The sequence below is a fragment of the Leopardus geoffroyi genome, chromosome C1 (genome assembly GCF_018350155.1).
Source record: "Leopardus geoffroyi isolate Oge1 chromosome C1, O.geoffroyi_Oge1_pat1.0, whole genome shotgun sequence".
Taxonomy (NCBI): Eukaryota; Metazoa; Chordata; class Mammalia; order Carnivora; family Felidae; genus Leopardus; species Leopardus geoffroyi.
The window spans coordinates 215109065-215132367 of NC_059328.1; the positions used below are offsets into that span (position 1 = coordinate 215109065).

A 23303-nucleotide genomic window follows, 5' to 3' on the forward strand; every position below is an offset into this window, starting at 1 on the left:
GTCTCGAGAGGCTGGAAAAGACAAGGAAATGTCCCCAGGAGCTTCCAGAAGAAAAGTGGTCCAGATGACACCTTGATGTTAGCCCAGTGAGACCCATTTTGGACTCCTGTCTTCAAGAACTGAAAGGTGATGTGTCTATATTGTTGTTAAGTCACTAAGCATGTGCTCATTTGTTACAGCAGCAACATGAAGCTAATACACTCTTTCCAAGTGGAGCCCTAAATCCTGGAGGTTCACCCACCATTGATTTCCTCAAATTCTTTCTTCTCTTCCTTCCTTCCTTCCTTCCTTCCTTCCTTCCTTCCTTCCTTCCTCTTTCTTTCTTTCTTTCTTTCTTCTTTCTTTCTTTCTTTCTTTCTTTCTTTCTTTCTTTCTTTCTTTCTTTTTGAGAGAGACAGAGACAGAGCACGAGCATGAGCCGGGGAGGGGAAGAGAGAGAGAGAGAGAGGGAGACACAGAATCCGAAGCAGGCTCCAGGCTCGGAGCTGTCAGCACAGAGGCCGACGTGGGGCTCGAACTCAGGAGCTGTGAGATCGTGACCTGAGCCGAAGTCGGACGTTTAACAGACTGAGCCACTCGGGTGCCCCATCCTCAAACTCTTTCCATATCAGTAGTTACCAGACTTGGTTTGTTAAGATTAGAGCATTATGGTGTTGCCAGAAAAAGTACCTTCACTTGTCAAGAAATACTCACTGGAGGGAAATAATTACTGGGTCAGATGAGCTGAGACCTTGGGCAGGTGTACCGTCTCCCCCGTGGACAACAGGCAGACCTGAGTGGCGCCGTCAGGGGAAGGGAGTTTCCCAAAGCTGGCTGGGCTCCAAGCCCTTGTAGCAGGAGGGCAGACTTGTCCGAGGACATCAGTTCTCTTTACATTTGAGGGTTCTCATGTACACCTTCGTGCTGAGTGCTCAGTTTTCTACGTGAACTGATACATCTCTACTGCTTTAAGTCAACTTTTATATTAGAAAAGAGGATCTATTCTTTTTTTTCTCTATTGGGATAACAGTGAAAACCAAGCCCGATAGAGTCATCATCTCACGGAACATCCAGGGCAGTCCTAATGATCATTACTACCTTTGCCCCACGTCCTCCATGTGTACCATGGAGGACGTAGAAGTTCAGAGAGGTTAACCAACTCAGCGAACGTCACACAGCCAGAACGTGGCGGAGGCAGCCTGGCTCTGGCAAAGAGCAGGATTTCTAAACTATTCCTTGCCACCTTTAACTTAGGACATTCTGACGTGGAGCAAACAGCCTTTCCTGAGAAAACAGCCTTGTAAGATTATAGAGAATTCAGAGAGAGATAAAAAGGAGACAGTGACCCAGCCTGGGGCCAAGCAGTTAGAGTATGGCCACCTTGGCCTCCAAAGCCTGTGCCCCGCCCCCAGTTAAAAGATGCATGCACATGTACCCATGCTCCTTTATTTTGACAATTTCTGTGACATTTCTCCAAGGGATACACAAATAATAATGTTTTTCCAAACACAGCCTAGGTGGGTCTATTTATATTAGATTGAGCATCAAGATGGCTTCCTTGTGACCCCCAGCTAGAATCTCTCCGTGTCTCACCGTTGACTTGGAACCCAAGTTTGCCTAATACAAGGGACTTCGATCTTTGCCTCTGGACAGGTTCCCAAGAGGCCAGAAAACTGTAGAAAGAACGTTCCAGGGAACAGTTCTGATACCGCAGGCACTAGGAAAAACTGTCCAAGTGCCAGCTGCCTTTTCACTCCGGAAACAAAAAACCTTACCATCATTTTGAAGTTCAAAGCTAACTGCCTTAAAAAGGAACTTCAAGAAAAGAAGGCTGTCCGGCATTCAAGAATCCACCAAGGAATGTTTTTATCACTCAGATGAGAGCAAAAAAAAAAAAAATATCTTCATAGACATACTCACTTTCATGAGTGGATTTAGGTCTATAGAGCATCATGAAAAATAAAGCCCATTATGCCAGGGTTTTATAAACGTAAAAATGCTTGGAAGTTTTTTGTCCCATTAGTGGGATTTAACGGGAATCTGTTTTGGCTCAGCGATGCCGAGTGAATCAGCTGTGAGTGGAAATTGGGTTTTCTTAACCTGCCTGTTTGGACAGCAGTAAGGAGGGGAGGAGAGGCAGCCGAGGGGCCCTGGGAAAGGGGCAGGGGTTGCCCATCTTTGTCACATCTCAACGGCCCAGGGCAGGCGTGCAGCAAACACTGACTGGCTGAAGGCAGTGCTAACAGGTCAGTGTGGCAGGAGCTCACTGCTGGTGGCGGGGGGCGGGGGGGGGGGGGGGATTGAAACACTGACACAAGCAGGTCGTACGAACTTGTACTCGGGATTGAGCAACACTTCCTGAGTCAGCCACAGAGAAAAACCCTTGCCACTTCCAGATAGGACCTGGGGGTCAGGGTCCTCAGGCCCAGCTTGCCTTCCTTCCTTATCCCAGCTGGTCCCTGCCCCAGGGGATCCCAAGCTTCTCTGAGCCTTTGAAGGCATCATCCGAGATGCTTGTTCTCTGGGAAGCCTGTTCTGGAGGCTTTGTCTCTGGAGGAAGCATACTCATTAAATAATAATGAGTCAGCGCCCCATTTTTAGACTCATCAAATACCTGGAAAACTGACGGGCGGAGCTTCTAGCCGTGGGAGACGCCGGTGCTGGTGTGTGAACCTCCAGCCGAAAGCGAAGGCGACTGAGGCAAGGCCAGCTGGTGCTGGAGTACGAGTGCAGGGTGAGTTCCCCGTGGGGTGTGTTGGCCATACAGACGCCCCACTGTGATCTCCAGGAGGCTTTGGGGTCCAGGCATCGTGGGTGGCGGACCCCCTCCACCCACCCTCCCTCCTCTCCAGCACACCTGTCCTCCTGCTTCACCAGGTCCACACCTCTGCCTCTTCCCATCCCCATGCCCTGGGGGGCTCCTGCTCCACCTTGCTAAAACTCTGCTGTCCCTTTCCCAAGAGTGTGCTATTTGAAGAGCTTGCAACATTCAGTTAGGGTAAGTGTGAAAAAAATGACCTTATTTTCAAGTTAGAGAGCCTGCTTTATAATACATGAAACCCTACCCATCAACTCTCCTCTTGTAAATAATTAAGAAGTGATGTAAGGTTGTTTAATGATACTCAGCTCCAAGACCACTTCTCCACGCATCCCTTTGATGATAACCCCCACCTTCATTCCCCCATCCTAAAGGGTGGGCCAGTTGAGGGAGAAAGAGTGAGACATGGCCTGACTCAGGTTCCCAGATACCCAGGTTCTTAATTAGCCACTTGAGCTATTCTCCCAAAAAACACGAAGAGATGTTCCAGGCAAACGCCCCCCCCTCCCCTTTTTAACGTTTATCTATTTTTGAGAGAGAGAGACAGAGACAGAGACAGAGACAGAGCACGAGCAGGGGAGGGGCAGAGAGAGAGGGAGACACAGAATCGGAAGCAGGCTCCAGCTCTAAGCTGTCAGCACAGAGCCCAACGTAGGGCTCGAACTCACGGACTGTGAGATCCTGACCTGAGCTGAAGTCGGCCGCTCCGCTCAATCGACTGAGCTACCCAGGCGCCCCTAGTGCTCAGTCTTTTGCCCTGACCCAGTGTGGCCTCTGGGGACTCTCAAGGACAACTGCCAATCAGGGAAAGGGGTGCAGGCTGACAGTCTTCCCTTGGGTATTTCCTCCATGCCTGGAGCTCCACAGCTCCCAAAGTGGGGAAAGATGACCCCAAGGTGAGGAGGCTGAGGGGAGCTCCCTGAGACGCCAAGGAGAGTTCCGGAAAGAAACGCCGGTAGGCTCAGAGATGTAATCTCCTGGCTGAGCACACCAAAATGCCTCTGAGCCCCACAATCCACCCCCATCTCTGGAGTGAGGGGGGTATTCTGTGCCCCCTTCCTGGAGGGAGGGCCCCTAACCTGGCCTTGGGGTTCTGATTCTCCTCCGTCACCCTGGTCGCATCTGTGCCCCCAGCCCCTTTGGGAAGCCTCACCTGCCCAAGGTGCTCGGCAGTTGTTTGATGAAGGAATAAAGGAAGGAATTGTGTCATTCTGTGGTGGTGCCAGGGGTAACTCCAGGCGACAGAGCTGACTCCTTACTTGGGGAGGCAAAGGGCTCATGTGCGTGGGGGACGCTGGACTTCGGGCTGGCGGGCCCGCTGGCTGCCCAGACAGGGTCCGCAGTGGAGCCAGTAAGGCTGGGCTGTTAGATCGGCCTCCGCTGAGCCTCTGGGCTGCTTTGTCTGCTCATGTAAGCCCCCTGGGCCTCCCAGCTGAGGCCAGAGAGGCCTCCCACAGGCAAGGTGGGGCTCTCCAGGCAATTGTCTTCCTCCATCTCTGGCCACCGGGGACAAAGCTGTGGCCCCCTACTCACACTGCCTTGGTTCTAGCCCCTCTCTCCAGGGGCCGGAGGAGGGGGTCCTCCCAAGGGAGGGGTTTGCAAGACACGACACTTGGGACTCCAGGAAGGGGCGGGGCTGAGGAGATGGTCTGATGTCTGATTTCCCAGAAAGCTTAGGACACCCACGGAGACACTGGTTCCCAGTGCTGTGAGCTGCGCAATGCCAAGGGCACTGGAGAAGGGGCAGGAATGAAAAAGGAAGAGAAAGCCTGAGTGAGAAACGGAGAGGGGAGGATAGAGATGTGATGGTGGGCGGGGAGGGGGTAGGCAGTTGGGACGTTCCCACCAATGGTCTCACTGCATTGACACGAGCCTTTGCCCGAAAGGCAAACACGTGTGGGCAGTCGGCACAACACGGCAGAACGGTCACGCGTACGGGAGCAGCGGGTCCTCCCTGAGCTTTGCCAATGACCGCGAACGTCCCGAATTTCAAACCGAGAGACAGAATGAAAGAAACTACCCCACCACATCCAAGAGCACGGTGTCCCCAGACATTTGAGTCACACCATGCTTTGGCTTGACGCCAGACAGGTGTGCAAGTCTGGAAGGTTGGGGGGAGCGGGCCTTTTGTCCTTCTGAGATGGGACCCTGAGCAGCAGAGGCCCCGGCAGAGGGGGCAGCATTGCGATGGGCTACCACTTCGGGGCTGAGATTTCCATTCCCAGGTGTGCTTCCTGACCTTGAGATTTGAGCCACGGCACATAGTAATCACGGTTGGTGTGGCCCTTCACAGTTTACATACACGTTTTTTTATTACGGCTGGAGCCACGAGCAAGTGACCTAGGCGGCCACACAGGGCTCTGCTCTTAGAAAAGCCCCTCACTTGGTTTAATGGTCTACTGTTGCCATTCTTAATAATTTTTCATTCTTAATTTTTGAAATTCTTAATTAATTTTGAACCTAGGGCCTCACAAATTCATTTTTCATGGGGCCCTGCAAGTTATGTAGTCAGTCCTGGGTTATTATTTTTTTAATCTCACTTGCCCCCCAGAGCCATCACAGGAGAGGAGCCTGGAATGGATCATTACCCCACTTCACAGATGGGGAAACTGAGTCCCGGGAGGCTGTGGTGAAGCCAAGACTAGACTTGGTCTCCACAGTGAAATCTGGGGCTGTCTTCTCTCTTGGGGCTGTCTCTCAATGCGTGGGTGGGTGGTGGCCTCCTTCCCCTTCACGCACCTGCCTGGGGTGTCTCCAATCCTGCCAAAACCCCCATTCCATCTCTTATTTCATTTTCTTTCATTAAAAATACCAAGATCATTTGCTCACCTGCCAATGAGGTGCTCCTGGGGGGTTGGGCCCCCCTCGACGACTCCTTCACCTCTCCTCTGTCTTGTCCGGGGCCCCAGAGCAAGCCGCCGTGTCCCCAGCAAGATCTGTGCACCCTCCACCCCGTCTCAGAGAGCCTGCAGCCAGGTAATTTGTCCTCTCCTGGAGAAGGCTCCCTGTGAAGCGTTTCTGACCTTCAGACCCACGTCGGCTCAGACCTGGCCCCGTGCCCATGACAATCACTTCCTGGCTGGGTGTTTACCTTCCTGGGCTCCATGGGCCCAGACAGGGTGGAGGCTGAACACCTGGCCAGAGGATACGGGAATGCAGGTGCTTACCCATGGTCAAGGCCAGCAACGGCTGTCACCAAACCCTGGTACAAGGTAACAGGCCCAGTGGTCCCACGGCACACCTGATCCCTCACCCCTCAGCAATAGCTAGGCAGCCACACAGCACTAGAATCTGAAGCTTGGGAATGCGCTTGGGGTCCCCCAGGGTTCCGTTCACTTGCGCGTTGCCATCATGCCTCAGCTTGATCACTTCCGGGTGTGGGACACTGGCTGTTTTGTGAGGGAACTTGCTCCATTATCATTCTTGCTAGCACCTACCTTCTATTCGGTGACAGGTACCGAGCTAAGTCCTTTATTTAAGCACTTCAAGTAATCCTTGTGGATTCTCTATGAGCAGAGACTTATACCCATTTTAAGAATGCCAGAACAGAGGCTCAGAGAAGTTGATCATCTTGCCGAAGGTCACACAGCTAGTAAGTTGGGGATCCAGGATTCAAACTAGCCCAGTTGGTTCTAGAACCTGGATTCTTAACCACTACCATCATTTGCCAAGTTTAATTGTCAGAATGTTCATTTTTGTAAACTCAAATCAGCCATTGTATTCGCTATCTCTTGCTGGCCACAAATTAATCCCAGACGGGGTGGCTTGAAACAACACACATTTGTTGTCTCATAGTTTCTGTGGGTCAGGCATTAGGGCACAGCTTAGGTGGTTCTCTGCTCAGGGCCTCACACAGGCTGTAATCCAGGTACTGGTGGGGCTGGGATTACATATCAAAGCTCCACTGGGGAAGGGTCTCCTTCCTTGCTTATGAGGTTGTTGGCAGCATTCAGTTCCTTGTGGGCTGTTGGGCTGAGGGCCTCAGCTCCTCACTGACTGTTGGCCTAAGGCCACCACATGGGCCTCTCCACTATGACACCTTGTCACCAGGAAGATGGAAGTCACTGTCTTTTGTAGTCTACTCACAGAAGTAACAGCCCATCACTTTTGTTGCCTTCTACTCATTAGGAGAAAGCCCTCAGGTACAGCCTACAATCAAAGGTAGGGGATTACACAAAGGCATTAATACCGGTAGGTAGGGATCGCTGAAAGAAAGAAGAGGAGAGGAGAGGAGAGGAGAGGAGAGGAGAGGAGAGGAGAGGAGAGGAAAGGAAAGGAAAGAAAAGGAAAAGAAAGAAAAGAAAAGAAAAAAGAAAAGAAGAAAAGAAAAGTAAAAAGAAAAAGCAGGCCATCTTTGAAAAGCTATCTACACAGCCACCTGATTACCACAAACACTGGTTTCAGTTTTGCCTCTGAAAACCAGAGAGAAGTAGTCTCTTATCCATCCATCCGTCCATCCATCCATCCATCCATCCATCATCCACTCATCCATCCATTCACCCATTTACCCATCTACCCATCCATCCATCCATCCATCCATCCATCCATCCATCCAAACATCCCTTCATTCAATTAACAAACATTTCAGCAGGATACTTTAAGCCAGACCCCACATCATTAGGCTCAGAAGATATCAGAATAAATACAGTTATCCCTACTCGCCTTCACTGTCCCCCACCACCAAAGGCTCCTGGTTGGGCTTCCACATACACAGGCATTTCAGGGTGTGTCCGCCGAACAAGCTATTCTTCAGGAGGACCTTTCCTTCAACTGGTCCTTATATGCTACGCTTCTGCAACTCTTTTTCTTCGTGCTCACTCTCCTTTCATTGTTGCACTTGTTAAAAACCCTTATCTTAAGCAGATCCTACGTGTGAAGTGTTATGGTAGCCGGGGCATGCATGCCTGTGTGTGTGAGTGCATCTGTGTAGGGTTCCATCTGATTTTCTTGGCATGCTTTCCCCCTTCCTCATCAGCAGTTTTCTTGTCTTCCCTTAGCTCCCAAGGGAAGTGAGCCTGAAAGCTTTTTGGAGACACCCCTTCTGCCACAAACGCCCAGTGCAGGGCTGTGTCTGCAGTAAAGCAGACATTTGGTGGGGTGCCTGGTGGAGTGAGGGCAGGGGTAGAGCAGGAAGGTTACACTCCTGGGTGGGCAGGGCCAGAGGGGCGCAAGGGGAACGTGGGCCCTGGCCCTACCTGCTTATGTCCCCATCTCCTGACCCTGCTCCCCAGGGCCCAGGGCTGAGTGAGTGAGCTCTTAAGAGAGATGATGAGGTCTGTGGGATTTACATCTTGAGGTGGCCAGTGGAGGTCTTGGGAGAGGAACTGTCAAATCTTTCATGTGGGAGACAATTTATTTCATACCTTTGGTGAGCATCTAGTAAGTACAGTTACTGTGCTAGGCACTGGGGATACCATTGGTAGCATCTTGAAGGTGAATCTGATTTCTTCCTTTTTTTTTTTTTTTTTCTCCACCACTCCATCTCACTGCTTCAGAATAGGCCTCCAGCAGCTCTTATCCTGACTAGTGCAACGTCCTTTAAACAGGTCTCCTGGCTCAATTACTTCGAGTCCTTCCCACTCCATCCCACTCCGTATGCCTTGTGAATCTGCTAACAGCCCTGATCTTGTCACTTTCTTTCTCAAAAACACTTTACATAACCTCTGAGAACAGTTTCATGAGCATTAGTCTAGAAATGTTCTGTCTGTATATAACCTCTCTCTCTCTCTCTCTCTCATACACACACACACACACACACACACACACACACACACACACACATCTGTATTTTCCTTAGGTGGGGTCACAGCATGTTCACACTGTTCTATGTTGTCTTGATGTTTTTCCAATTCTGCACACGTTGGAGTCCTTCACGCTTTAATGGCCAGCTGCTACTTCCCGTAATATATTCTGGGATGATACTGAGTGCCATGGACTCAATGTTTGCTTTCCCTCAAAATTCGTATGTCGAAAACTAACTCCCAAAGTGATAGTATAGGAGGTGGGATCTGTGGAAGGTGATTAAGCCATGAGAATTTGCCTATGAGGAACCTATAAATTCTTTACAAGAGAGATCCTGGAGAGCTCCTGTGCCCTTCCACTATGGCCATCTATGAGCCAGGAAGAGGGGTCCCACCAGACACTGAATTTGCCAGTGCCTTTATCTTGAACTTCCTGCCCTCCAGAACTGTGAGAAATAGATTTCTGTTGTTTATAAGCACCCCCAGTCTATGGTATTTTGTTATAGGAACCCAAATGGACTAAGGCACTGAGAAATCCCTTTCAAAACCTGAGATGTCCTTGATCAGAAGCTTTTGTGATGTTTTCTGGGTGATAATTTTTGATAGATCACTAATGGACTTAATCACAAAATAATCATTTTAAAATGACTATTATAAATGTGCATTGGCAGAAATTGAATGTTCAAGTGTATGAATTCCTTATTAAGAGAATTTCTTTTAAGATTATCTAACTTCCTGTGTTGAGTTTGCTCTTGGGAGTGGAGAGAGGAGAGGACATTTCAATGTTTTAAATTTAAAAACTTGTAGTGGTTATTTTAAAAATACATTTGAAGGGCGCCTGGGTGACTCAGTTAGTTAAGCATCTGTCTTCGGCTCAGGTCATGATCTCCCAGTTCATGGGTTCAAGCCCCACATCAGGCTCTGTGCTGACAGCTCAGAGCCTGGAGCCTGCTTCAGATTCTGTCTCTGCCCCTCCCCCACTAGTGCTCTGTCTCTCTCTGTCTTTCAAAAAAATAAATTTTAAAAAATGTTAAAAATTTTTAAAATACATTTGAAATATATAAAGGCCTGGTCAGGGAAAAGAACTGAGCAGAAGCATGAATAATTACCATGATATCTATTGACCACCTCTGGGCCAGGCTCTGTTCTAAGCACTTTACACGAATTAGTTTGTTTAATCATCACTACGGTCTTACGATGAGAGAGCCAGGTATACAGAAGTTCGGTAGCTTGCCCAAGGTCATGTGAAATTTCCTGAACATACAGAAATGCTGGAAAAATGGCACAAAAACAGACACATAGACCAATGGAATAGAATAGAAACCCCAGAACTAGACCCACAAACGTATGGCCAACTCATCTTTGACAAAGCAGGAAAGAACATCCAATGGAAAAAAGACAGCCTCTTTAACAAATGGTGCTGGGAGAACTGGACAGCAACATGCAGAAGGTTGAAACTAGACCACTTTCTCACACCATTCACAAAAATAAACTCAAAATGGATAAAGGACCTGAATGTGAGACAGGAAACCATCAAAACCTTAGAGGAGAAAGCAGGAAAAGACCTCTCTGACCTCAGCCGTAGCAATCTCTTACTCGACACATCCCCAAAGGCAAGGGAATTAAAAGCAAAAGTGAATTATTGGGACCTTATGAAGATCAAAAGCTTCTGCACAGCAAAGGAAACAACCAACAAAACTAAAAGGCAACCAACGGAATGGGAAAAGGTATTTGCAAATGACATATCGGACAAAGGGCTAGTATCCAAAATCTATAAAGAGCTCACCAAACTCTACACCCGAAAAACAAATAACCCAGTGAAGAAATGGGCAGAAAACATGAATAGACACTTCTCTAAAGAAGACATCCGGATGGCCAACAGGCACATGAAAAGATGTTCAGCGTCGCTCCTTATCAGGGAAATACAAATCAAAACCACACTCAGGTATCACCTCACGCCAGTCAGAGTGGCCAAAATGAACAAATCAGGAGACTATAGATGCTGGAGAGGATGTGGAGAAACGGGAACCCTCTTGCACTGTTGGTGGGAATGCAAATTGGTGCAGCCGCTCTGGAAAACAGTGTGGAGATTCCTCAGAAAATTAAAAATAGACCTACCCTATGACCCAGCAATAGCACTGCTAGGAATTTATCCAAGGGATACAGGAGTACTGATGCATAGGGGCACTTGTACCCCAATGTTCATAGCAGCACTCTCAACAATAGCCAAATTATGGAAAGAGCCTAAATGTCCATCAACTGATGAATGGATAAAGAAATTGTGGTTTATATACACAATGGAATACTACGTGGCAATGAGAAAGAATGAAATATGGCCTTTTGTAGCAACGTGGATGGAACTGGAGAGTGTGATGCTAAGTGAAATAAGCCATACAGAGAAAGACAGATACCATATGGTTTCACTCTTATGTGGATCCTGAGAAACTTAACAGGAACCCATGGGGGAGGGGGAGGAAAAAAGAAAAAAAAAAAAAAAAAAAAGGAGGTTAGAGTGGGAGAGAGCCAAAGCATAAGAGACTGTTAAAAACTGAGAACAAACTGAGGGTTGATGGGGGTGGGAGGGAGGAGAGGGTGGGTGATGGGTATTGAGGAGGGCACCTTTTGGGATGAGCACTGGGTGTTGTATGGAAACCAATTTGACAATAAATTTCATATAATAAAATTAAAAAAAAGAAATGCTGGAAAAAATATATATATATTACATATATCATATTTGATCTCAAATACATATTTGATCTCAAAAGTAAGAAAGGTAAATCTCCAGGTGCCATAAATAAATAGGTAATTCTATATTTACCTATTTCTATTTCTATTTCTATTTCTATTTCTATTTACTAGCTGGTGAGCTAGTTTATTAGGGACTGTACAGACATAGCCAGGGTATATGCTTGTTTTAAGTTCCCAGCAGTGAGGGCACAAGAATAAATACTCTGGAGCTGAATACAGCAGAAAGTTTAGAAAGGAATTATGTCTCAGACGTAAAAAAGAAAAGAAGTCCCAGGCCATGGGTAGAAAGAGAATCGCTGAAAAGAAAATAGAGAACAAGCTGGGTTTGTACATGGGGTTAAAGCTTTTGCCACTTACAAAGTACAGATACTCTAAGATAGAAATTAAGAAAAAGTTGAGAAACTGTGAACCCTTAAGACTTAGGTTGAGACAACTGTGGGGAGGCATCCACAATCTGGGGCAATTCTGGGGGCATCTCCACCGCCACCCCCAAAAGATAATCCCTAATGAGGATGAGCTCATACATAAAAATTATAAAACATTTGGGGAAGACCAATATGAAGGAATAAATAAATATAAATTATTAAAACATTAGTGTAACAAATCGTAAAACATTTGAGAAAGTCCAATATGAAGAAAAACGTTCCATAAAAATGAGAGTTGACATAGGAGGAGATGAAAACAATGGAATAATATAAAAAGCGACATTTAAAAAATAAGTCTGTTTCAAGTGCTTAAAGAGGTAAAGTAGTAAACTATATAAAACAAGAATAGGAAATTAATTTTTTTTTTTAATTAAGACTTCATTTTTTATTTTTTTATTTTTTTATTTTTTTTTTTTCAACGTTTATTTATTTTTGGGACAGAGAGAGACAGAGCATGAACGGGGGAGGGGCAGAGAGAGAGGGAGACACAGAATCGGAAACAGGCTCCAGGCTCCGAGCCATCAGCCCAGAGCCTGACGCGGGGCTCGAACTCACGGACCGCAAGATCGTGACCTGGCTGAAGTCGGACGCTTAACCGACTGCGCCACCCAGGCGCCCCAAGACTTCATTTTTTAGAGCAGTTTTAGATTCATAGCAAAATTGAGAGGAAGGTACAGAGATTTCTCACTTACCCCCTGCCCCCACCCGTGCACAGCCTCCCCCACTATCACCAACCCCACCAGAGTGGTATGTTTGTTACAATAAATGAATCTTCACAGACACATCATTATTATTCCAAGTCCATAGTTTACATTGGGGTTCACTCCTAATGGTGTACATTCTATGGGTTTGGATGAATATATAATGACATGTATCTATTATTTTGGTACATTACAGAGCATTTTCACTGCAGGAAAAAAAATCATTTACGTTTCCCCTACTTACTCACCCCACCTCTCCAATCCCTGGCAACCACTGATCTTTTTACTGTCACTATTGTTCTGCCTTTCCCAGAATGGCATAGACTTGGAATCACACAGTGTGGAGCCTTTTCAGATTGCCTTCCTTCACTTAGTAATACGCTCTATGTCTTTTCATGGTTTGATAGCTCATTTGTTTTTAGGATGGAAGAAAATAATTAAAAAAAAAAAGTAGTGTCAAAGAAGAACTAAATAGAAATTGTGGAAATATTAAAATGTTGCATTAAAAAATGCTTAGCTATGGAGAACCTGGCTGGCTCAGTCAGTAGAGCATGTGACTCTTGATCTCAAAGTTGTGAGTTTGAGCCCCATGTTGGGTCTAGAGATTACTTAAAAATAAAATCTTAAAAAAAAAAAAAAAGCCTAGACACAACTTTAGATTTGGTCATTTGAGCAATATATCTACCTTCTCTGGCCTCTGTAGCTCGTGTGCTTGCCTTTTCCCCCCAGATAGATAATCAGCACTTGGAGCTCTGGGACCTCATCCATGACCTGTCTTCATCTCCTCGGTCAGCATGGTGTTGGCTACATAGGATGTATTCGATGAATACCTTTGAACAGTTAATCAATTGATCCCTTGGAGTCAAATGTAAGTTAAATTTGAATGCTGAATCAAACCCATTTTTAAACTTTTTTAAAAAGTTTATTTATTTATTTTGGGGGATGTAGGGCAGAGAGAGAGAGAGAGAGAGAGAGAATCCCAAGCAGCCTCTGTGCAGTGAGTGCAGAGCCCATCACGGGGCTCAAACTCCCGAATCATGAGATAATGACCTGAGACAAAATCGAGTCGGACACTCAACCGACTGAGCCAGCCAGGTGCCCCAAGCTCATTTCTATATGCTCTTTAGGTCCTTTTAAAACCATACTTCCGCACTCAGTGGTCTGGCCAGGATAGAGTTAATAGCTACCCTTAAGCCACATTTTAAAGTCTTTCATTATATTACTTACCATTGGTTTTAAGATAATACCTTTTTATTTTTTTATTTTTAAGTATTTTATTTTTTTATTATTTTTTTAACTGTTTTTAATGTTTATTTTTGAGAGAGAGAGACAGAGTGCAAGCAGGGGAGGGGCAGAGAAAGAGAGGGAGACATAGACTCCGAAGCAGGCTCCAGGCTCCGAGCTGTCAGCACAGAGCCCAACGCGGGGCTTGAACTCACAAACTGCGAGATCATGACCTGAGCCGAAGTCAGACGCCCAACCGACTGAGCCACCCAGGCGCCCCAAGATAATACCTTTTTAAACTAATAATATTCATATGCACCTAGAGGAATACAAGGAAGTAAATAAATATCATTGTAGTCCCACTAGTTAAAGTTAATTAAAATTAATTAGTTTTGTTCCATGCAGTGTGCTAAGTTTGGGGGGTAGAGCAGTACGTATTTTGACATGATTTTTGTTTATTTTTATATAGATTCTTGAGTGTGCAAGAAACACATTTACAAAAGTGGGATCCTACCTTGTATGCCATGTATCCTGCTTTTTATACTTCCCACCATCCCGGCATTTTCTCATGCATTACCTAATCTTTAAAACATGATTTAAAAAAAATTTTGTTTAATGTCTATTTATTTTGGAGACAGACAGAGACAGAGACAGAGTGTGAGTGGAGCAGAGAGAGAGGGAGACGCAGAATCCCAATCTGGGCTGTCAGCAACAGAGCATAACGCAAGGCTCGAATTCATGAGACACGAGATGACCTGAGCTGCAGTCGGACGCTTAAGTGACTGAGCCACCCAGGTTCCCCTTTAAAACATGATTTTAATTAATTGGTACCTAATATTCCATTGTATGGATGGATAGCAATTGCATTCACCAGTCACTATGCCTACCCTTATTAACCCACTTTTAAAACACCTCTTCTGTGGCCCAGTGAGTTAGCCAGAAGACAAGAAGAACTTAGCGAAGGCATCAGCTTCAAGGTGATTCCCAGACTTCCCACACATGGGGTATGAGTCAGAGCTAGGAGGCTGGGTTTACTGGGCTTTTCACATAGGCTGGCCTTCGGGCGTGGCTTTTTTCTAAGAAAAATTCAAGGTCAGACCACGACTGTCTCTCTGAGAACACTGAGAGGGCTGGCTCTAGACCAGAGCAGGACAGGGAGCCCAGAACGTGCCATCCAGGGGACACCTCTGCTGTGAGGCAGCCAGAGAGAGCTGACCCCGGGGAGAGAATGTGCCAAGGTGTGGCTGCTCTGAGCTACCTGAGCTACCGGACCCGTCTGGAGCTCATGGTACTGTGAAAGGACTTTGTTCAGTGGACGGAAGGGGAACAGATTAGGAAGACCTCCCTCAGCCCTCCCCCCCCCCCGTCCTAGACTACAACAGAAAGCGCACCTTGAACCAGCTGGACTGCCTCCTGATTTTTCCAGCTCCTTCAGCCTCAGCCACACAGTCTGGTGGTGAGCTGAGGCGAGGTGGGTTATACAGGTGGTCCCCGAGGTACGACGGTTCAGCTTAGGATTTTTCAGCTTCGAGATGGTGTGAAAGCAGAATGCATTCAGTGAAAACCCTACGTGGCGCTTGGAATTTGGCTCTTTTCCCGGGCTAGTGATGTGCAGCCAATCCTCTCTCGTGACGGCGGGTCGGCGGGGGCTCCTAGCCAGCCTGCGACCCCCAAGGTCAACGACTGGTACGCTGACAGCTGTTCTGTGCCCACAGAGCCGTCCTGTCACTTTCAGCACAGCATTCGATACATTACATGAGTTAAGCGACAGTTCATTACAAAATAGGCTTTGTGTTAGATGATTTTGCATTAGACGATTAGCCCAACTGGCGGGCTACTGGAAGCGTTCTGAGCACGTTTAAGGTGGGCTAGGCCAAGCGAGGATGTTCAGTAGGTTAGGCGTATTCAATGCATTTTCAATGTGTGGTGTTTTCAACTCCTGATGGGTTTATTGGGATGTAACCCCATTACAAGTTAAAGAAGCTCTGTATTTTCTGGCTGTGCACACGCGGATGACTCATCCTTCTGGGAATGAACTCACGGTCCATGAGTTAGGCTTGGGTATGGTGGGTGCGGAAGAAAAGGGCTCTTTGCCAGGTACTAGCACCTAGTGAGTCCTTGCCACATGCCAGATGCTGGGCTAAGAGATTTAAATGGGTTTATCTTGTATGATCTTCACGGCATTGGCCCTGCCTGGAAAGGTAGCCTCATCCGTTTGCTCGTTTGGGGAGCACTGATGGAGCACCGATGATATACCAGAAACTTCTCTCAATACTGGGTTGTAGTAGCAGATGAGGCATATAGTCTCTGCTCTCACGCAGCTCGGAATCTACTGTGAGGTTTTTTCGTACCATTTTTCAAAGGAGGAAACTGGGGTCCAAGAGGTCAAGAAAGCTGCCTTCCTTACCCAGCTGGCCCTGGCAGAGCCGGAAAAGGAGCCGAGTCCGGCAAGGCTCTAGCCTTTGCTCTTGCCCTCCCTGTACTTCCAAAGTGTCCCAGGCCTTGGGAAGCTTGGTTCCTGCTGGGCACACATTTTGCTCGTTGCAGCCATTTCAGAAGCAAGCTTGATTCAGGCTGTCCATGGCTCATTCTGATTCACTCTGACTATGCAGGGACCTGGACAGACTTCCTCCTGGTTAATGAGTTCCAGCGTCCTAACTGGGCCAGGGCTGGGCCTGGAAACTGGCATCGCCCTGGAGCACACTGGCAGATGAGTGGGTGACAGAAATAGGGCCTCCCTTAGATATATATAGGCACTGGCCCAATAGAGGAGGCCCTGAGACTCGAGATGAGCGCAGAGGAACTCAGGAGCCCCACTGTTCTTCTGGAAGCTGGATTGCCACTGCCTCTGCTGTATACTCTGACTTCCCACCCAGACGCCAGGATCTGACTTGGAACACTCTCCAAAAGCTGACCAACAGCTTTTCTTGGAACTCACCTACCTGTTCCTTTGTTAACATAAGCAAGAGCTCTTCTGTTCAAGGTAATTATGAAGTGACAGCGATACGGGAATGTCTTAGACCATGGCAGTTCTAAAGAGCAGGACAGCTCATCACCCTCAACCCCCTGTCTTGGCACCCACTCTGTTCTTGGGGAGCCCAGAGTACCTGCTGGATGGGGAAAGATGTGGAGAAGGCTCTAGTTGGTCAGCTCAGGAAAACTCCTCATTCTGGCCCCAAGTTATATAGCTGGTCTGGACTTCGAGAAGGCAGCTCAGTGGTCCTATACTGGCATGGGAATCAAGAAAGCTCTTCTCAGCCCGGGGTAGGAATCCCAGCAATGCACTGGGCCCAGGCTGAGTTGTTGAACCCATTGGGAACAGAGTTTTCTTGGGAAAAGAAGCTGCTGGAACTTCAGTCTTGTGGTCCCCACATGCTTGCTTTGCTGGTGCTATGGGCAGTCCAGATGCGGGCAGCTTCCTGCTCTTTGGAGAGCTGGTATTTCGACATGGTAGCCAACAGGCAAACATTCCCCCCAAATCTAACCCCCAAGAACAAGGGCTGTTCCCCTGGGAAAAGCTGCAGCGAGTGCCTCTTGCCTTGTCCCCCAAATTATTGGTTCTCTCTTATTACTAGAGGTTCCTGGAGGGCAGGGACCAGCACTTATCTGTTGATCTGTTTCCTGGCACCTAGAGGGTGCTCAGTGCAAATCTAAGCTGCCAAGGCATCTTCCTGAAGTGGGCACACGGAGGCCTCTGGATGTGAAAGGCACCCATAAGGCTGTCCTCTCAACAAGAGAGAGCAGGCAGGCCGGACTGCTCGCGTTTTCTAGGAAAGCCTTTTCGACCTGAGTCTCAGCTATGGGTCCCATGACAGCAGAGCCCCGTGGGTAGGGGTGTGGGCTCTAGAATCTGGCGGCTCCAGGCTCGCACCTGGGGGGCCACCCACTCCAGGAGGTCACCTCCTGCCCCCGACTCCACTTCTCAGTTTCCCTACCTCCGAGATGGCAGCACTAAAGCCAGCCTCTCGGGTTGCGTGGGGAGAAGTGAGCTTCCTTATGTGAGATGCTTTGCTCTGGGCCTGGGCCCCACAAGACCACAAGCCATGTCAGCCGCTGGTTCCTTTGTGGGACCATCTGAAATCACTGCAATTCAACCATTTTTGACCTGCAGTGTGGTGGTTTCTCATGGCTCAGCCTGACATTGTCACTTGGCTGACTGCCTGGATGGTGGCATCTGAGGCTGGGTTATGCTGAGGCCCCCTGCCCTCCCCTCCCCCAAGGAGTCAGCCCCCGCTGGAGATGGAGGGGCCTGCATGGTCACCTCCTATAGCTCCCTTCTTGTCAAGTGGGGAGATGGAACCCAGGGAGGTAGGTTCTTGCCCTAAGATACACAAGGAGGGGACCTAGGACTAGAATCTGATTTTTTTACTCCTAATTCAGTTCTCTTCTCTCTATGTGGCTCTCAAGCTGCTGCCATGATATGGGAGCCAGAGCTGGGTCCAGATGGGCCAGCTACCAACACGAGGTGCTATAAAGCACCAGAAATGTAACGAGGTGCCGGAAGATGGCATTTTCCAGAACCCCTCCCAGAGTCAGTACTGCGGGGAGTTAGAAGTGTCTTTAGTCCCACCTCTGGCACTTAAGTGTTAGTGAGCTCAGTTTCCTCATCTGTACAATGGGATAAAAAAAAAGTGGCGATTTCGTAAGGGTGTCACGGGTATTAAATAAGTGAATATTTATAAATCGTATTGTAAACACTAAAATGTATAGGGGTGCCTGGGTGGCTCAGACGCTTGAGTGTCCGACTCTTGGTCTTGGTTCAGGTCATGATCCCACGGTTCTTGGGATCGAGCCCCATGCAGGGCTCTGCACCGATTCTCTCTCCCCCTCTCTCTGCCGCTACCCCTTGGCCCCCACCCCTGGGCCCCCACCCGCGTGTGTGCGCGCGTGAGCTCTCTCTCTTTAAATGAATAAATAAACTTAAAAAAATAAAATACAGTTTATAAATACAATTGACAAAAAAACTTTTTAAAATATAGCAGAGCCGTGTAAGTGTTGGTTATGACGATTATGAAGACATTTTTGGATCGGTGTTGTCGGTGGGTGTGCCAGTTCGGGCGGGAGTTGCCGAAAATGAGATGAGCCCTCCAGATTCTCTTTTTCCTCCTCACCTGCCCTCCTGTGTCTGCTTTGGCTCAAAACACACATGGGGCAAAGACTTAGCCTAGCAGCCCCTAGGGGACAGGGCTAGCACACGTCCACAGCCTCCCCCTCCATGCCAGGCTCTTTTCCCACAGGGGCGTGGCTTTCAGCCTCACAGGTTTTCAGAGGGCAAGGCATTGGTGGGGGCATTTGTGAGGTCAGGTACGGCCATCCCTGTCGAGTGCTCAGACAGGTCCTGGTCCTAGCGAGCACTATTTGGTATTCGGCAATAAAGTTAAACCCTTCCCATCCTCACTAGAACACAAACTCCACCAGTCCACGGATTGATTTATTTATTTGTTTGTTTTTATTCACAAAGCATCCTGAGTTTCTAGAACAATGCAGGGCCCAAGGTAGAAGCACAATAAATATTTGCTATTTTTTTTTTTCAACGTTTATTTATTTTTGGGACAGAGAGAGACAGAGCATGAACGGGGGAGGGGCAGAGAGAGAGGGAGACACAGAATCGGAAACAGGCTCCAGGCTCTGAGCCATCAGCCCAGAGCCTGACGCGGGGCTCGAACTCACGGACCGCGAGATCATGACCTGGCTGAAGTCGGACGCTTAACCGACTGCGCCACCCAGGCGCCCAAATATTTGCTATTTGAATGAAAAAATTTGTCCCCACCCTAAAGGAGAGCAGAGTCTAAGGAAGGTGTCTGGAAAACAGTGCAAACCTGGAAACCTGGAAGCTTGTAACAAATTCATCTTCTGCAACCTACCCCCCCCCCCCCCCCCCCCCCCCCCGCCCCGTCCTCATCCAGCACCCTCGCAACAGTTCCCTGGGGCCAAAAGAGGGACTTCCTAAAAAATAAATCGGGTTAGATCACTGCCTTGCCTAAACAAATCCGAAATCTTCCCATTGCCTCCAGGCTAAAATCCAACTCTGATGGTCAGTGAGCACCAGCTCAACCTCGTTAGTCATCCCGGAAATGCAAATCAAAACCACAGTGGGATGCTACTTAACCCCCGTAGGATGGCTGTTATCAAAAAGACACAATAACCAGTGTTGCATTGAGAGATTGGAATCTTGACAAGGCTGGTGGGAATGTAAAATGTTGCGGCTGATGTGGAAACAGGCAGTTAGTGTGACCATATGACCCAGCAATTCCACTCCTAGGTACATTACCCAAGATACACGCCCAATAAACTGTTGATCGGTTTTCTGGAGAACACTGTTTACCCTGCCTCTTTCTCCCCCATTTCATTTTTATTTTTAATCATATTTGATTCTTCCCCATCTACATATTTTTTTTTAATTTTTTTTTTAACATTTATTTTTGAGAGACAGAGACAGCGCGTGAGCGGGGGAAGGGCAGAGAGAGAGAGGGAGACACAGAATCTGAAGCCGGCTCCAGGCTCTGAGCTGTGCAGCACAGAGCCCAGACGCTCAAACCCACGAGCCACGAGATCAGGACCTGAGCCGAAGTGGGACATCAGAGGCTTAACCGACTGAGCCCCCCGGGGCGCCCCTCCCACCTACATTTCATAACAAAGTTTCAATGTAGCCACCCTTCTGTCTACTAAACTCCATGTTCCTGGATGACAGTTTCCAGGTCCAGATTTTACCATGAAGACTTACCTCTTCTGCTCACGTTTAGGCAAACCCACATTTTTACCTTGTGCAGTGTTTGCCCTCGTTAGTTTTATTTTGTTATTTTGGCCTAGCAATAATATTCATTGTGGATTGAATAGAATACCGGTAGATTGCACTCGTTTCCCAGAAACGTTGAATTAACTTTTAAATAGAGAATCCCCGGACGTGGTAGGAAAGGGTGCAGAGGAGAGGCTGTGTGCTGCTGACTGCTCACCCCACTTTCCATTTCCCCTCCCCGAAGGCCTGTTGCAGGCAGGGCTCCCCAGGAAGCAGGCTCCGAAATGGACAGGAGGTTTGTGGGGGCGCCTCCTGGGGTCAGCTCGGTGGAAGGGAGGGGAGGGCAGTAGGAGCAGGCAGGGGAAGGGGGGCTGTGATGCAGTGTCTGGGAAGCCTCAGTGGAGCCCACGGGAGCCCTGGAGCTGGGCTGGTCCTTGAGAGCATCCCAGGTAGGACGAGGGAGCCAAGTCTTTACGTTCTGGGCAGGCTGGCTGGCAGGTGGAGCCCTTCCTGGGCTTTGACCTTGGTTCTTTTCAGCTGCTGGCAGTCCTGTCCCTCCCCTGGGCTGACAGCTGAGGCCCATCTGTTCTGCAGCCAGCACTCCCTGAAGCTGGGGGTGAAGTCACCCTGAAGGGGGAACCAGGTGGCCCGGCACAGCGACCACTGTCACCCACATCACCAAGTTACCTCCAGCTCTCCCTACCCTTTCTGGCCAAATACTTATTTTTTTTTTTTTTTTTTTATTTTCTTATATGTCCGGAAGACCCTTCCAGCCCGGGTGGGGTGTCAGGAGCCTCTGTCTTCCATTGCCTGCACCCCCTCCCTGCCCTGGGGGGGGGCGAGGCGGGGAGCCCCCATGGTGAGTGCAACTGGGCCTCCCCTCAGGCAGCCTGGGGACGAGAGCCTTGAGAATGGAGCCTGGTTTTTTTTCCCCACATTTTTTTTTTCTTTTTGCTAAGGCAACTTTCTAGGGCTCTGCAGTTATTAAAAAAAAAAATCTCCCACGTGTCACTTTCTGGCAGCCGGACAGCTGCGGAGAGCCCCTCGGCAAGCACTCCTTTCCCACTCAGGGTTTAGCATTTGATTGATGAGTTGGGTTTGGGAAAAGCAGTTGAAGGTTATCACGAATCTGTTGTAAGGAGGCTTGTTAACTTATAATAAAAATACGGCACAGAATACTCTTTTCCGAAGACCTCGTCTCCCATGTCTCACGCATACACGGCTGCCAGGCCCTACGAGGGGCATGTGCACAGTTGGCAGAAAGGGTCTTGGAATGTCATAAAGGGGGATGAGCCCCCACTGGGAAGAAGGACAGGCCACCCCAACGTCGGGTGGCTTGCCCGCGGGGTGAGCAGCCCCTGCCTGGGAGGGTGGCCGTGGCCCCGTCTCAGGATGTGAATGCAAGAGACTCACCTGCCTGTCCTGTGCCCTCCCCCAAGCCCCATGGAGTCGTGCCCCATCCTGCAGAAGGAGAGAGTGTTCCAGTCAGGAGCCCATGCCTACAGGATCCCCGCTCTGCTGTATCTGCCTGAGCAGAAGACAGTGTTGGCCTTCGCGGAACAGCGGATAAGCAAGAAGGATGAGCACGCAGAGCTGATCGTCCTGCGCAGAGGAAGCTATGACGCATCCACCCATCAGGTCCAGGTAAGGCAGGGCGAGGCTACAAGTGCTGGGAATCCAGGGGCCATGACATGCTTAGATGGTCGGCGTCTGGGGAACAGAGGGACATGGCACGCTGAATCCCAAGAGGGGCCCAGAGACCCATCAGAGGTGGGGCAGAGAAGGTGTCCCCAGTGAGGGTGACCCACATGGGGTCGCCATGAGCAAGTTCAGCTGGCCTGGCTGCTTCTGCTTTCTTGCATAACACGACAAGTCGGACAGGGAAACTGATGTTCGGACAGCTCCCCGCATCCCTGAAAACCTGAGGGAGGGGTAGTTTAGTATCACATAACTGGTGGGGGGGGGGGGAGTGTATCCTTTTAGTAAAATTAACCTGGGGAGCAAGGTAAAGGTTGGAACTTGTGTCTTGAGATTGCAACACGTAGACCAAGTATTTAATTTTGATGAAGACACCCAAGGCTGGCTTATCACATTTGAAGGGGTTAATATACTATTATCATTATTCCATGGTCTTTATGACACAGTACCCAGCCAGAGCATGGGGTCTGAAGCAGATGGACTTGGGTTCAAGTCCTGGTTCTACCACTTATCAGAGGCATGGGCTTGGGCAACTCATCCATGCTGTCTAAGCCTCTCATTCCCCAGACGAGAGACGGAGCTGGTGACACCTGTCCCCCAGGAGTCAGGGATAAGTGTTAGACGGCATAACAGACATTGTGCTCTGGGCACGGTGTCTACCCCTCGAACCGTTCACTGGTGGAGGGCTATTAATGGACGGAGATAGAGGGCAGAGCTGCTGCGTGTAGGCCACAGCCTCAGGAACCGTGGAAACTCCTTGTGAGTCCTCGGTGTTGTGGTGCTATCCCTCCTAGGCTGCATTAATAGACTGTGATGTGTGGCAAATGGGAGGCGATTGTCACATTCTGCCCCGTCATGGTCAGACTACCGGAGTTACTCTAAGGCTTTATTTTTCAAGAATGGGAAACTGGACCGGGCTGGTGAGTGGAAGGGACCGGGATGAACCTGGGAACGGCTGTGCCCGAAGCCTCTTTGCATGCCGCAGTCTGGCACTCTGCGGGTGCTCTGTAGTATGTTGCCGGAAACGGCAGGGGTAGCCCCTCGAATGAAGAGTGTGCCGCCTCGGAGGGAGTACGGAGGGGCCGGGCTCCCAGCGCTCCGGGGAGACGTTGCGCGGGTGGATGCGTGCCGCGTGACCTTTGACGTTTCTCCCGTGGGATGCGCCACCTGCCCCTCTCCCCACACTGCAGTTCCTGTCACTGCCGCTGTCACCGGCCATTTCAAAGTCGTTCT

The 23303-nt window shown here is 48.9% G+C and overlaps 1 protein-coding gene across 9 annotated transcripts in view; it reads left to right on the plus strand.

Moving 5' to 3' along the window:
- The window catches only part of NEU2 (neuraminidase 2), a 94012-nt gene that overhangs the window by 64287 nt on the left and 6422 nt on the right, over positions 1–23303 (plus strand). For 3 of the 9 annotated variants that reach the window (XM_045481752.1, XM_045481753.1, XM_045481754.1), the window contains 3 exons: positions 39–126; positions 2581–2713; positions 21812–22016. In XM_045481752.1, the coding sequence (XP_045337708.1) occupies positions 21816–22016 (201 nt within the window). In that variant the 5' untranslated portion in view covers positions 39–126; positions 2581–2713; positions 21812–21815. Of the gene's footprint in view, positions 1–38; positions 127–2580; positions 2714–14559; positions 16620–21811; positions 22017–23303 lie in introns of those variants that run through there. The other 6 variants (XM_045481755.1, XM_045481757.1, XM_045481756.1 and 3 more) reach the window with 4 other exon arrangements.